The 15,464-nt window shown below is 40.8% G+C and overlaps 1 protein-coding gene across 1 annotated transcript; it reads right to left on the bottom strand.

Annotated features, from left to right (window-relative positions):
- Nucleotides 1-860: 860 nt before the first annotated feature.
- dnajc21 (DnaJ heat shock protein family (Hsp40) member C21) lies at nucleotides 861-13,754 on the bottom strand. The gene is made up of 12 exons (XM_085359848.1): nucleotides 13,397-13,754; nucleotides 12,787-12,880; nucleotides 12,533-12,656; nucleotides 10,847-10,978; nucleotides 10,394-10,698; nucleotides 10,156-10,307; nucleotides 6,148-6,241; nucleotides 5,831-5,986; nucleotides 5,467-5,515; nucleotides 5,234-5,367; nucleotides 2,243-2,327; nucleotides 861-1,396 (listed from the first exon to the last, which is right to left on the bottom strand). The coding sequence occupies exons 1-12, from the start codon at nucleotides 13,491-13,493 to the stop codon at nucleotides 1,235-1,237; spliced, it is 1,584 nt and encodes a 527-aa protein (XP_085215974.1). The 5' UTR covers nucleotides 13,494-13,754; the 3' UTR covers nucleotides 861-1,234.
- Nucleotides 13,755-15,464: the final 1,710 nt, after the last annotated feature.

Genomic DNA, 15,464 nt, shown 5'->3' with positions numbered 1-15,464 from the left:
AAACAGACCAAGCACTATGGCTCATAATACAATTACACCTTACCTGTTTGGACTATATTTTTATATTTCATTTTTACTTGCTGCCAGGAACGTTTGGGGCCTGTTGGGTTGCACCTGCGCTCACATCACATCACAAAATAAAATGTATGAAATAAAAAATAAAATAAAATATAATAAAATAACGTGATAAATGGGTGGAAATCCCTAGATCAGTGTTTAAATTAACACTCACGCATTGACTCTGTCGGCTTTGTTTTGCCATGCATGCTCTCTTTCTTTTGCAGCTGAGGCTGTGTTACTTTTTTCCCGCGGAATTTGCATGTTATCGGCATATGCTGCCATCAGAATTTCGGCCTCAAGCGCTGTGAAATACATTGACCGCGCCTTCTTTCCCTCCGTCTCCATGGTGACTCGCTTGATCTGTGCTCCACTAATCAGGGCTTTATGTATCCTCGTGCGCGCGCTTAACTTGGGGTTAAAGCAACTCCGCGTTGACTGAACTAATTGTTATCAGCCTTTCTGAAACCGAATATTCCGAGTTGGACAGTTCGGGGTTACTCAACCCTGAGTATCGTGAAATAGGGCCCAGGTATGTGCATTAGCATCATCATCATCATTTTGCCCTTGAAGGAGGATTTAGAGGTCAAATGCACCATGATATTTTAAATGGTGTATATGGTATTTTCTGTGTTTAACATTTATAAGACTCATTATTTTTGAGTTAGAAGGCTTTTTGTCAAAAGTTAGCCTTGAAGACCTTGGTGGATGTAAGACCAATTTTAACAGACACACTAACAAAAACATAACCACCTTGGTCGAGGTAATGATTTCAGGGTGGTATACCAATCTGAAGCATCATCTTTATTAGTAATACCACTATAGACAAACAAGGACAGAGGTTTCCTGGAGATGTACAGATTTAATATGGGAGATAGAAGTATCACATACACATCAAAAACTCTTTCTCTCAACTGGTTTCAGTATGAAGACTGTCATAAGTTATGAAAGGCTGCTCGGAAAGTTTTATTCATTCCATTCTGGACGATTCACTTTTTGACACAACTGTATTACTGAACATTATAGTGTAATTAAAAAAACAAAAAACAAAGCTACGAGTCAGCCAGTGCTGTCCACTTTAGACCCCTTTAGAGGTTTGTTTGTTTTGTTTTTTAAGCCTTTAAGTGTCCCTGCTGAGTGAAGCTCTTTCAAGTTCAAAAGTCCAGGTCAGGATGTGTTATCTGTTCTTCTTCTTGTCTTTCTTGCTCTTGCTCATGGAGCTCTGAGGAGTATTTCCGGAGAGGGCTGTAGCGTGGCCGCTGGACTTCAGATGGTCAAACAGCTTGTTTCTTGTGGAGAACTCGTTATTGCAAGTGACACAACGGAGGTTCACTTCCTTCTGGAGGTGGAAATGGAGATAAGTGATGAAAGTGACGATTGTTTTCTAACAACAAGTGCTGCATTTGAACTAATGAGACAGGGTGAAGCATGTCTCGCCACAGTTCTCACATAATAATTAGGATTTAATTAACAATATTGTACAAAAGTCTTGAGCCACATTTTATTTCTTTAAATTAGGAAATAATGCAAACATACAAGGAAATAAAGCATATAAGTAAAAAAAGTCTTCAGTGAAGAGTAGCTGAATCAACTCAAGGTTCAGATGCATCAGATCATCTCTTTGCTGAATTTTTAAGATAGGCGATACGGTGCTACTACTTTGATCTTCCACTAGCCCTGTTTCCTAAAAAGCTTTTAAGAACACAGTCCAATCCATGCTGAGATATGAGATATTTCCAGCTCTTTGGGGAATCACTTTGTTTCCAAAAATCCAGGGGTCTTTTTGCCTGTCAAGCTGTCATCTGTTTTTTGTAGATTGCAACATCTTTAGACACTGTTGCAAAAGTGCCTAAGGACGCCGTTTAAAATAGATTCTTTGCCAATTTATCTCTGCAGTGTCAATCCAACACTGCTTTATTGCGTGAGTTAGGTGCATACTTTCTTTTTTTGTTGGAATGGTTCATATTTTTCTAGAACATTAACAAACAAAAAAAATGTCTGAAGGTTCAGGTTCAAGGACTGGACTGAAAATGAGTGAAAAAATGTCTAAAGAAAAACTCTGAAAGACCTTCAGAAAATCTGTCTCCTTGAAAGCAAAGTATAAAGAAATGTGGGGCGGCTCAAGACTTTTACACAGTACAAGAAATATTTTTAAATAATCATCTGAATTCTGGATTTTACAAACCTCAGGAAACTGTTCTCCTGTGTGCTGCTTGACGTTCTTTGGTTTGTCTTTTCCTCCTCCCTTCTTTCCCTTCGTCTTCCCAGTGCTGCAGAGGTAACATTCACATCAAGGATACATTTAAAAAAATAATTAAAAATGTTATTACGCTGCACAATTTCACCTAGGAATTGGTTGGTTCCCTCCTCTATCGCACCAAGTTGAGCCCCACACATCCTCAATACAAATGACAGAGATTATTATTATATTATTTTTTTCTCTCCATTTCTTTTCGCCCATTTCTTTAACCCAGAATGAAAGAACAAACACTAACTGTCACATTGCTACAACATGCACATTATTGTAAAGGAAAGTACTCTTGAAGGAACACAACTCAATTCATTGTTCTGTTCATTTTGTCCATCATTTGGAAAGATTTTGGGCCATGGTGACATGCTGTCAGGGCTGAGCTATATCATACCGTTCACGGTAATACCGGTAATGTTGGGCAATGATAGGAAAATGAAACCTATCGTGCCTTTGTTTACATACGCGCATGGCGGAAAAAGTATGACGGCGGCGACGCAGAATGAGAACAGCGAAAGTGGATCGTTGAATGAAACGGATGAACCAGAAGTGGTTTGTAAAAATGCTGCAACTTCAGTGTGGAACTGGTTTAGCTTTCGTCCGTCAGATACACAACAAAGCACTATTTTTGGTAGAGCATGCTAGCGGGCCGTCGTTATTACCGTGTTTTTTGGAAAATACGGCACACTTAAAATCAATCCTTTGATTTTCTGACAATCGACAGTGCCCCTTATAATCCCGTGTGCCTTATGTATGAATTCTGGTTGTGTTTACTGACCTCGAAACGATTTTATGTACACGGCGCTCGAAAATCTGTCAAATGTTTCAGTACGACTTTGCTAAGCTACGAAGCCGCACCGCTTGATGGATTGTCGTAGCATTACTGCAGGCACCTCGCGGAGTGATACGTACTGTGCTTCAACATAATATTACCGTATTGTGTGTGTATAACCCCTTTTTAAGTTTTGTGGATATTATACATGGTTATGCTGAGAATATGTCGGCCAATTTCCACTGGAAATGCCTTTTTGGTTAAACTGTCAGCAAGGAATTTGCATTTGCACTGTTAAATTTTTATATAACTTTAATGCACATAAAAAACAGCTGCTTGTTTAAGTGAAAATACATTGATGGGGTTTTTTTTGCACTAATAAAGTTGAGGAGTTGTAAAGTATTTTGTCTAGTGTCAATTATACCGTCAGTTATATCATTATCGCAAATTTTCAAATGTATATCGTGATAAATATTTTGGGTCATGCTGTCCCCTCACTTTTAATAGACTTAACAGGTACTCGTGGCAGCTTTCAAACTAACTCAGAGTTCCTTGCTTCGTTAACTATTACACCACCTATCTCACTCACTCAAACACACACATATCAAATAAAGTGCTCAGGATAAAGTTTAAGGACAGTCTTGTAAGTATAAAAGCACTACAGGAATCTGACTCAAGAACCTCGGGAACAGGAACAACACCGCAGAGTTAACGAGCCATTTAGAAACAATCTGCAGCTAATCAAAAATTTGACATAAACATTAACAAGAGATTGTGCATGTAAGACTGAGAGCTCATATATTCAGCCATGTAGATATATATATATGTGTTAAACGGGTATTAATTTTACACCCTGCCAGGCCAAAAAAGTGAGAGCCTTACTCTGGGTGATTACTGCAGTGATTAATGTTTCGGCTGGTAGCAGGTCATTTAACAGCTTTAGCAGCTTCTTAATTCTTGCTGGACCAAGTTGTTCAAGATCCCCATGTTTTATGATCTGGCCATTGCTGTGGCGATGGCTTGGGGAAATAAGGGAGCGGCCAAGAAGTAAAAACAACTCAGAAGATTGTTGAAACAACTCAAATTGAATTAAGAGCTGCCTGTGCGATATCAAAACCTGGAAGGGTAGTGCTGAAAGTGAGAGCATTTTCACTCCTACAATACGACGTTTACTCAAGGGACAGGGACTGAACAGCTGTGTAACCTTAAGAAAACCATTTATCAGTGAGGCTAAAGGACACAAAAGGCTTCAGTTTGCCAGGGAGGATTAACACTGGACTCAATGGAAAAAAGTCACGTGGTCCAAGTCTAGATTTACCCTTTGTCAGATTGATTGGTGCATTAGAGTAAGGGGGCTACATAAGTAACTGACATAAGAGGGCTGACGCTGTTGCTGACATTCACGCTTATATTTGTTCTTATGCATTATGTGTTAATTAGCGTGTGGTTTTGCCAGCAGATCAAAAAAAATAAAATTCTGAGAATTTTTTTCCACTCTTTGTTGTCGTCAGTTGTTTTTCTGGGACAAAAACAAAACAAGTAGCCGGACATGCACAGGAGGAATGAGTAGTTGTTGGCTGTGTTGACTCAACGTGTAGTTCCAAGGTCACATCATCTAACTACGTCAGGTTAAGGGTGCAGATTTCCCACTGGAGCATAAACCCCCAGAGGCGGATGAAGTGATGCACCCATCATGCCTAGCGTCTTGCTTCAGTTGGTCGGGTCTAGCTTCAGCAGTGAGGTCAGCTGACTACCTTAATAAACTGAATGACCACATTTTTTCCCACCATTACATTTTTCCTTTCCCTGATGGCACAGCTATACTACAAGATGGGAACGCCAGGATTAATCTGGCACATGAAACATGTCCAGATCTCACAGAGAATCTTTGGGATGTGCTAGAACCGACTTTACGCAGCAATCCGAATTTCCCGTTAATACAAGCTTTTGGTGAAAAAAATACACAAACAACAAAAATGAACAGCCATGCAGTGTATACCATCTTAGCTCAGGTTCTCAGCATGCTTCAACTTCAGCAAGACAGAAAAAAGAGAGAGACAGAGAGAGAGACAGAGAGAGAGAGAGAGAAAACAACAAAACAAAAGCAACACTTGACCAGAAGACAGACCTAGAGACAGATAAGAAACCGAACTGACCTCTTGACCTCTGTGGGAGGTAGATCATCCTGCTTCTCAGGCTCCGTGGGGTCGTCTGCTGACTTCTTGGAGGCATCTTCCTCACAGGTGGTCAGTGCTGGTTCTTCCTCGTCTTCCTCCCCTGGAGCATTTTGCTATGGCATTGGAAAGAGAGGGCAGAAGTCTTCAGAAAGATTCAATTCACAAAACCAGGCAAGAACAACACAAGCGATGATGGTGATGATGGTACGCACTGGGGCCGCTTTCTGCTGTTTTCTTTTCCGCTTCTGTTTTTTGGACAGCCTACAGGAGTAGAAAGAGAGCTCAATAAAAACAACTCAACCTTTTTAATACGATGCATCACCAAGAAGTTAAACAATTAGTATGCTATTAAATGGACTAAATGGGAGCCAAGCGCCACTAAATGGATTGTTTTCACTTATTTGTGCATTCATATTTGTATTACCTCTCCTTTGCATTTTCTCCACACTGCCTGATTTTTACATTTCCTAATGGATTTCTGATTACATTATGCTTGCCAATCAGGGTAGCAGAACAGTAAAAATCAAGTTTTGAGAAGGAAAAAAGACATAAAAAAATACAAAATTAAATATATACTTTTGCCTTGGCTTTTCCTCTTCCTCCTCTTCCCCCTCATTTTCATTCTCACTTCCCTCCAGATGCAAACCAAGTGCATCGTCTTCCTCCTCCAGCTGTTGCCTTAGCAAAGCCACCATCTCCCGATGCTTTTTAGACTTCTCGTGGTTTTTCATGCTGTGAAGAGGTGGTGAAGAAAGGGGGAGAAAAAATATAAAGCGTGATGCACACAGATAACAGTGATGACGCTGTTCAAACTCATCTGAGATATATATAAAACAAAGAAAAGTTGCAACCTTTTTGAGTGCAGTGCTGAAAAGGTAACGTTTCACACTCACGCTTTATCTGACTTGAAGGATTTGTCGCACGCTGGGCAGTACAGATCATCGTAATCGTCAATCGTCAGCTCGTCTCCATCCGGCTGCTCGGCCTCTGTGATTGAACATTTACATGCATTTAGTGTAGAGAGACAGCCAGCAAACAGGAGGCTTTACTGTACACAAGCTTTAAATCCTTAAAGTTGGATTAATGCTGCATTCCTTTTACCCTGAAAGTCGAGGAACCAGAGCTGACCATGTTCCAGTTATAGCCCTAGTCATAGCCAGAAAAACAGGCAGAGTTTTTTCTGTTTGATTTTTTTTTTTTTTTCTCCTATCAAAGTAGACCCTCTCAGTCATCACTGACAGCAGCTTTCTTCTGTTTTCCTTCATTAAAAAAAAGGCGCTGCAGCTCGTTCATGGAAAGAACATAGTTGGTTCTCTTTATGGCTCGTTTAGGGAGTCACAAATCACAACAGCACAGTACAGATTAAAATTCTACACTTGCTGCTGCCATCTTGGATTATAAAAGTCAGGGATTTTTGAGTGGGAACTTGGGATTTCGGACTTCCCATTTAATATGAACCACAGCATTAATGTTGATATAATATCAGCACCAATTGTATTTATTAGCACATTTATTTAAACTCAATATGCTTAAGACAAAAATCTAAAAACATACAAACCTGCAAGAGTTTAAGATGAAAACACAAAAAGTAAAATACAAAAAACACACACACATAATGTGTGTAAGTTATTAACAGCAAGCCTGTGATAATAAAAGTGGTTCCGTCTGTTTCTGAGTGTATGCACAGATTTGATTGACCTCAGGTTTGCAGGCAGCTTATTCCAAAGAACAGGACAGGACTCAGACAGTGTTCAGTTCCTGCTGTTCATGCCAGAAAACTGAGGAAAGTTGTGACTGGATATGCTTATTATCAGAGATTTTATAAAAGGAGGAGATCTAGCACACAAAGGCTCCTGAACTTGATCCTACATGGGATGGTGGTTGTCCCACTTTGCTCACAGACAGCCAATCGGCCACTGAATCAGCTGCCTGTGGTGGCAAAAAGTATTCAATGCATCAACAGTTTTCTAAGTAAATACATTTCTAAAGGTGCTATTGACATGAAATTTTCACCATATGTTAGTAACAACCCATCCAATTCACACATGCAAATAATTGGAGGTTTGATTCAAGTTTTTTGTAATAATGAGAAAAGACACAGGGAAGAAAGGAAGGAGCAATAAGGTGTGGAAAGTCATAACAGAAGCTGAAATCTATCAGCAATTACAAAGCAATCTTGCCACTTAGTGCAAATTATTATCAGCTGTTCAGTCCCAACTGATGGCTTATAAAAAAGATGTCTCATTACCAAGGTAATGAAACAAGAAACATCTCATGATGCGTAAAACCAGTGAGCTCTCACAAAACATACTGATAGCAGTATGTTTTGAAGGTTCCAGTGGGCACTGTTGGGGTTATAATCCAGAGGTGGAAAGAACACAATTTCATCATGAACCGACCATGGACAGATGTTCCCCGCAAGATGGACCAGGCTTAGAAGAGTTGTCCAAGAGCCAAGCACCACAAATACTGGGAGAGTACAGTCTGGTCAGATGAGACCAACATTGAACCCTTTGGATGCCATAACACACCATGTTTGGAAGTCAAAAGGCCCTGCATATCACCCCAAAAACACCATACCAACAGTGTAGTTTGGAGGTGGGAACATCACAGTGTGGGGCTGTTTTTCAGCATGTGGCACTGGAACGCTTCATCTAATTGAAGAACGGATGAATGAAAAAAATGTACCGGGACATTCTTGATAATAATCTGCTGCCATCTAGCAGGATGATGAAGATGAAACGAGGGTGGATGTTTCAGCGAGACAATAATCCCAAACACACAGCCAAGGAGACTCAACTGGTTTCAGAGAAAGAAAATAAAGTGGCTAGAATGGCCCAGCCAACCACCTGACCTGAATCCAATTTAAAAATCTATGGAAAGAGCTAAAGCTCAGAATTTATAGACGGGGCTCACGGAGCCTTCAGGATTTTAAAGATGTTTGTGTGGAAGAATGGGCCAAAGTCAATGCATGCGACTAGTTTCTCCATGCAGGAGGCATCTTGAAGGCTGCTAATATTCAGATGCTTGTCATATGCTCAACTATTGGAATATCTGTTCAGGACTCGACAGTAAACGATCAAAGCCAGCAATGAGCACAACCGAAAAACTCACAATTGGCAATTTAAAAATCTGATATTCTGATATAACAGTCGATTTTTTTCCCTGTCAGCCACACCAAACATCTGTAATTATTTATTTACTCTTTTATGCTCTACTGGGCTCGGGTCAACTGATTCTTGTGTTTGTGGCATTCCAATTGCGTGCCTAAAAACAGGGAAGTTTCAGAGTGGCCTCTAGTGGACAAACTGTGCAATATCAACACAATCATAACATGGTTAATATCTAATATCAGCTGATAATATCGGCATGCCAATAAATTGGTTGGGCTCAACTGAACATGCAACAGCTGCATGCAGACAGTGTCACACCAATAAAAATGAACACATCACAGCCATTAATCATAAATCAGAAACAAACAAGACACAGTTTAAGGCTACGGCCGCTGCGACTGAGTCACCCCGAGTCGGCACTCATGATCACAGATGATCAGCCTCGCCGGCATTCGGTGAACTCTCTACTTCCGTTTTATGCAGCCGCAGCGGAAGGTGCACCGACTCCCGCTGAATTCACCACCAGCTGCGCCGCTGTTTCAATGCACGATTAGCCTTTCTTCAGGGTCGGCCGTAATACAAACATTATTCCAAGCGATACAATGTCGTCAGATAATGCAAAGGTCCTCATAAAAAATTCGCTCTATGACCTTTCGAGGCCATGCGCTGATCTACAGCCCAGCCTTGGATTTCTCTAACTCATAAAAAAAAAAAAAAAGATGTATTGCATGTCACTGAACTGCACTAACTTTAATGACATTGGCTACAGTAACTGTTTACATTCCTACAATTATTTACTTTTTGATACAAGCAGCTTTGAGAAGACCATTCATTATTGTACTACTTGCCATATATCATTTAAAATATAAAAAACATAAAGCAAACAAGGAAATGCTTCCAGTATGTTGCAAAATCCGTGACTGTTTTCTCAGACATGGACTCGATATATGCTCGTGTCTCAGATGTAAAAAAACCCCAACAAGAACAATAATAAAAAACTTCTTTTTTTCAGTATCTGCATCCAGCATCAGTTCATCCAACACTGCATTTACTGAAAACTTTACGCCCACACGACCAACACAGCTTTTTCCCTGCAGACTGCGCCTCAACCTTCATAGTTAAGGTAGCTGTGTTACATCACTTAGAACTCCTAGTCAAGTGCAGTTATGGGAGTAGCATGTCCAGTTCATCTGTATATGGATGTGTCCGTCTCTGATGTGCTGTTGAAGGTTGGAAAGTTAGAAAGCCTATAAACAGATGGGATAAATCCAGGTTTTAATTGGTCTACTGTTTACCAGTAAATGTGTCATCACTGTTTACATATTTGAGGGACCGCATGTTGTGTAGCTATGGAGCTGACCTTCTGAGGGCCCCTTTATAGCTGCCGTTCGGCACGACAAAGTTGATGTCAAATTGACGTCATGTCTGCTGTCGCAAGCCGCAGTTTCTGCCGGTCGTGAACCTCTCGATTTTTGAAACCTAGCGTGTTGCGCCCTTGCCGCTGAGTTGCAGGCATGAGTGCGTGATTGTGTCGGTTTGTAATGATTTATCAGTGCAGAAGGTCAGAGACTGACACATTATACAGAAGTTGCTATAGTTCTAAAAGATCAGACTTAACTGCTCCCACACCAGAGCTGACACGAAGGTGTTGTCTGAGTAACGACACCTATCGTTCAGCAGAATACTGCAGCGATGAGCATTAATACTTGTTGCTGTGTGGTGACGTTACCGACGGCGTATGACATATAATGGGGACACAAGTGTGACATGAGAGAAGGTAACCCTTACCTCCGCCTTCTTCGCTGTTCTTCTCCAGCTCCTCTTCCTCACTTTCAGATGCATCTCCAAACTCTTTTCCGTACTGAGCTTCTATCTGCTGCAGCTCCTTCTCGAGTTCAGACATGGCCGCCCAGCTCTGCTCCTTATACTCCTCTGCCAGTCTTGGATGGACATACAGAGCAGTGTCAGGAAGAAATTTTAAAAACAAAAACTCAAATCTGTCCCCAGCTACTCATCTTTTACTCACTTGGCCTGTTTGAGCTTCTGCTGCCGTCTCAGCTCCTCCACTTTCTTAATCTTCTCGGCATTCTGCTCCTCCACCAGTTTCCTGTGGGCCTGCACGCGGCGGTCGCGCTTACGCACAAAGGCCACCAGCTGTCGCACCAGATCGTTGCGCTCCTTTCGAGCTTTTTCTCGAGTCTTTTTGTTCTCCTTCTCCATGGCCCTCTTCTCCCAGCGGTTGGAGGCCTGCCTCGTATCGTACTCCTCCTTCCAAGCAAAGTTTTTGCGAGTGCAGAAGCTTTGCCAGTAGCCATAAAACACATGCACTACCTGCGATGCAAACACAGAGAAAGCAAGACTTGAAGAGCAGAACACAGATCTTTGTTTGTTTTACGCACGGGAAGTAGAAGCTAAAGGAAAACAAAAAAAAACTGCTTTCTGTTTGAAACAGCTGCTGACGTGTGTTTTAAAGCCTTACGGTATCGTAATCACTCTGCGAGTCCCCGAAGGGAGGAAACTCCTCTTCCTCTTCCTCATCTTCCACCTTGCTGTGTTCCATCTCCTCCTTAACAATGGACTCAAAAAGATTCCTGTAAACGGTGTAAAAGCCCTAGGGAGAAAGGAAACAGTAAAAGAAAAAATCTGAGAGACACAAAGAATTTTCTTTCCCACAGTCCCTCAGGGCAGCGCTGCCAGAACGATCAGCGAATGCTGATGCAGTAGCTGGGTTCAGGGTCAAGGCAGGGGCATGCTGTGTAGGCTGAGATGGTACAGCAATATACTTCAGAGTCTACCCTGACCCTCTAGTTCATTGTCATAGCACAAATATTCCACTAGGGGTCAGTCTCGCTCATCAGACACCTTCAACAGCCATTAATGAGCGGTCCACTGAAGCACATTGAAGATGGGAAGATAAAGGATCTCAGATAAATCTCCATCATTAAAATTTACAGCTGTGATCTTTGATTCTAACAAACGACAATCAGCTGATACCACGATCGACCAAAAAACGAATTTGTAGTCTTCAAGTAGGATCTACTTTGATAGTGAACCCCAACTTGATTTGGACCAAGCACACATCAGTTTCATTTTAGACAACAGCGTAACCTCCAAGACTGCACATACAGCTGCATTCAGCTCCAGTGGTTCTTTGTCAAATATATATTTTGGAAATTGAGACAAAAAATATATAAATAAAAAGCCTTGGTAGAAATTTTAATGCTTGCTTTACCTTGGTTTCTTTTATTAATTCACTTTACTACTCTCTCCACACTTTGGCTACGTCCACGCTAGCCTGGATGAATTTGAAAACTGTGTTTTTGTCTGAAAACGCTGCGCGACCACACATCGTTTTCGGTCGTTTTCACAGAGTTGTGCGTCCACATTGAAACGGCCGAAAACGCTTACGTTCCAGTACTGCATATATGTGAAACGCAAGACGATTCAACCTACCTCATTCCTGTCTACCGTTTATTTACTTGCCGGCTCTTTGAAACGTCGCAGCAAAATGCTGAGGAAAAGCCCCGAGTTTTTTCAATGGACTAACAATGAGGTGGAGTTGTTGCTGTGAGTAACACAAAAGTACAAAGTTGAAAAACGAAGACAATTAAAGAATTTGAAGAAAAGCTGTTATCTCAGGTGTGAGTGGTGCCACAGCTCCAGAGTTGAGTTTCTCTTCCAAATGGCCCCAAACAACTTATGTGGGATTTGTTTTGAGTTCCAGGGCATTTTTATTACAGCCATGGTTATCACACATCCTATCGAGTTTATCTCACATGGTTTACGCTCCTGGTAAGCCTCACAAACTTAAGCCTTGAATATACTTTCAATATCCACGAGTCTGCAACGGTCTGCTTGGGTAAGAGTGACGTGATGTTTGTTGAGCGGTAAACACTAGGGTCCACATGGACTCCAGTAGACGCCATGTCTGCAGTAGAGTATAATGACAGCTTTAAAACAATTTCTTTTCACGCCCACCAACAGATGCAGCACAGAGAAAAAAAATTACATCATGTTGGCCGGTAGTGTTTTTTGCCTTATTGAATTTCCTACTTTTTTCAATACGCATTTTTATATTTCTGGTCAAAAAAACTAAATTGTGTTAAATAATCTGATGGCTTGAGGCAACACCACCCTTTGCACACGCGATCAAACCCACATATACCTTCTCGTCATCTCCGTAGCCTGAGTAACATGTGACCGTGAAGTACTGCAGCAGGTCAATGCTGTCGTCTTCATAATCCCCACTGAGCCCTCCTTTCAGCAAAGCCTCCCTGTGATTGTCATACCTGTAACACAGGAACAGCCAGAAGCACCAATACAATTTATCAAGTCTGCACAAACCAGTACAGCTCAGACTATGAGCAAGGCTCTGGAATCTGAGGGTCGCATTATTCGGACTGCCGTGTTTGTACGAACCAAGCTCTCTCCTGTGGGTCACTCAGGACGTCATAAGCTGCCTGAATCAACTTGAACTGCTCTGCTGCTTCCTCTGCATTGTCCAAGTTTTTATCTGAAAGTTTCAGAAGGAAAAAAAACAAACACTTTGTATTAGAGGGACTCCCTTGCCTAAAAGACTTATTGATAACCCCATGAAGCAGCAAATCATGATGGTGACATGTTGGTGCAAGAAACAAATAAAGAGATGAGAAATCCGACAAACACAACACAGTCTATAGCAGTGAATTCCTGCAGTGATGTCAGAAAAACACTCACAGCGATGTCACAGTTCTGAACTGACATCTTTTCCTGTTGTAAATGTTGTGATAACTATTTAAATGCTGTCCCTGACCCAACAGCCTAACTAAACAGGACTACAAATAAACTGAAAAGGGCAAACCCTCCCCGAAAACCAACTAAGACTAAACGGCTTAAATTGTAACTACAGTTTTTTAAGTATTCAAAAATTAGATTCTACGATAACTCAACATTAAATCCACTCCCACAATGCTAAATGTTATACACGTATATCTTAGAAGATGCTAACGTCTCAGTACCATTATTATACTGACAGGTTACTACCACTCACCAGGATGCCACTTCAAGGCCAATTTACGATAAGCTTTCTTCAAATCATCGTCTCCCGCGTCACGTTTCACACCCAACACTTCATAGTGACACTTCATTTTTAAGAGCAATCAAATAAACAGAATCAATGATCACGTTGTCCCAGGTGAGGTTAACGGTAGCATTCGACTAGCGACCGGCTAGCACACCCGCTGTATCTCTGAAAAAGTCAGACTTATTTAGCGGTAGCGACAGTAGTGTGATGTTAGCCCTTACATGTTTACTGTTTCTGTCACTTACAAACACCTTCTATATCTGAAGTTACTTTTAAACGCGTCTTGACACCGTAATACACACCACTGTGTGCGGGACTGTCTGAGCTGAAGCCGCTAAATCTCGCGAGATTTCTTCTTTGCTTCTTTCAAATACCAGTAAATTCAAAGGTGTGGCTGATCTTTGTTGCCCTCTATAGTTCAAACTTGATCTGTGATTTTTTTTTTCCAGACTCAGAAGTTGTTAATTAATGTTAAAAATAAATACAATAAATAAAATTAAAATTAAAATCCGACTTCTGGTGAAAAATACGTGAAGCATTCAAATCAAGTCCTTTCCGTTCATCACATTAGCAAATGCTGCAGGTTAGATTAGCCTTTCAGCATATGTTTTAATCCCCCCCCATTTTCCCTTGGGGGTTGCCAGTTTTGCTGCTCTCTCTTCACAAACTGGAAGCACATCACTTTAACTTTCCGTGGTTACAGATCAGAAGGTATCACTACACTTCCTCTCATGCATTTATCCATCAGTTAACTAATTTCCTTTTAATCAGTCTGTATCAAAAACTTCATTTGAAACAAAGTGTCTTTTTTGTGTGTGCATCCTTACATTTGGTTTCAATTTCCTTAATATCCTGTGCATGCGCCCTGATTTTCTGTCTTTTAACAAAACCCCAAACTTAAAATCTGTGGTAGTTTCAAGTTCCATTTTCAAAGTTTGACTCTTTAACTTTACATTTACATTCTAGTTCAATTATTAGTGTCAAATCATAACAAATGCTATCTCACAGTGCTTTGCATTGCAGGTTCAAGACATTTAAACTTCCCTTCAGTAGAAAGAAGCCATCTGGAAGACAAAAAGCAGTGTTAATGGCGTGTACCAGTGACACACAAATGCCTGGAGAGTAAAAGAAAAGAGAGGCGATGTCTACCCACCTTTGTACTTTTAACACTTGTACTTCTTAACCCTGAGGAACCAATGGGGTCAGATCCGACCCCATTGGTTTACTAGGGAAACGATGGGGTCAAATTTGACCCCATGGGTTCTCCAGGGTTAAATTATCTCCTGGATTTTACAAAGAGGCAATAAAGGGAAGCTAATACGAGAGAAATACATGTGTTTTACTGTCACAGTCAATCTTTCACTACTCGTTCCTCCACATCCCTGTCTTCACGAGCTCATGGCGCCCTCTAGTGCTAACAAGAAAGCTTGATGCTTGTTGAAATAACTACTAAAGACCTAAATTTAGTATGTACCTCGCTGAAAACAAAGGTAATTTACAAGACACCCAAACTGCCACACCTCTGTGTTTTATTCTTTTATAATCAATCATTCACTCACCCACCGTGCTCCACCTTAGTCATTGTGAGCACATGAAAACCTACTTAGAACTAAACTTGAGTCATGTTACAATAAAAAATTAAAGAGGACCTTACATATTTTAAATCTGCCTTCATCTCGTGTTTATGGAGGTCAAAGATGAAAAATAAAACCTATATATAATGTTCAAAAACAAGTAAAACAGCGGCTTGTGTCAGCGGGTTTTGGATTTAGTCCATGGTTACATAAATCTCTGTTTGGGACAATGCAGTAATAATTGCAGAGGTCTTTTTATTTTTATTTTTTTTCCTAATCTACTTTGTTCTGATTAATGCCTTTTGTGTATGTTTCTCCACACGCAACCCTTTGCGTGTCTGCAGTATTGTTTCCACCAACAGGAAGGAGCAGGTAATTATAAGCAGATTAGGAAGTGGTAACAATGACTTGAATGCTATTCTTCTTCATATAGGAAAACATCCCACTGGGTATTGTCATCA

Source organism: Diplotaxodon limnothrissa, linkage group LG7 (genome assembly GCF_057381915.1).
Source record: "Diplotaxodon limnothrissa isolate DT_005_m linkage group LG7, D_limnothrissa_male_GT1.1, whole genome shotgun sequence".
NCBI lineage: Eukaryota > Metazoa > Chordata > Actinopteri > Cichliformes > Cichlidae > Diplotaxodon > Diplotaxodon limnothrissa.
The sequence above is the reverse complement of the archived record's forward strand: the minus strand, read 5'-3'. Positions and strand labels throughout refer to the sequence as shown.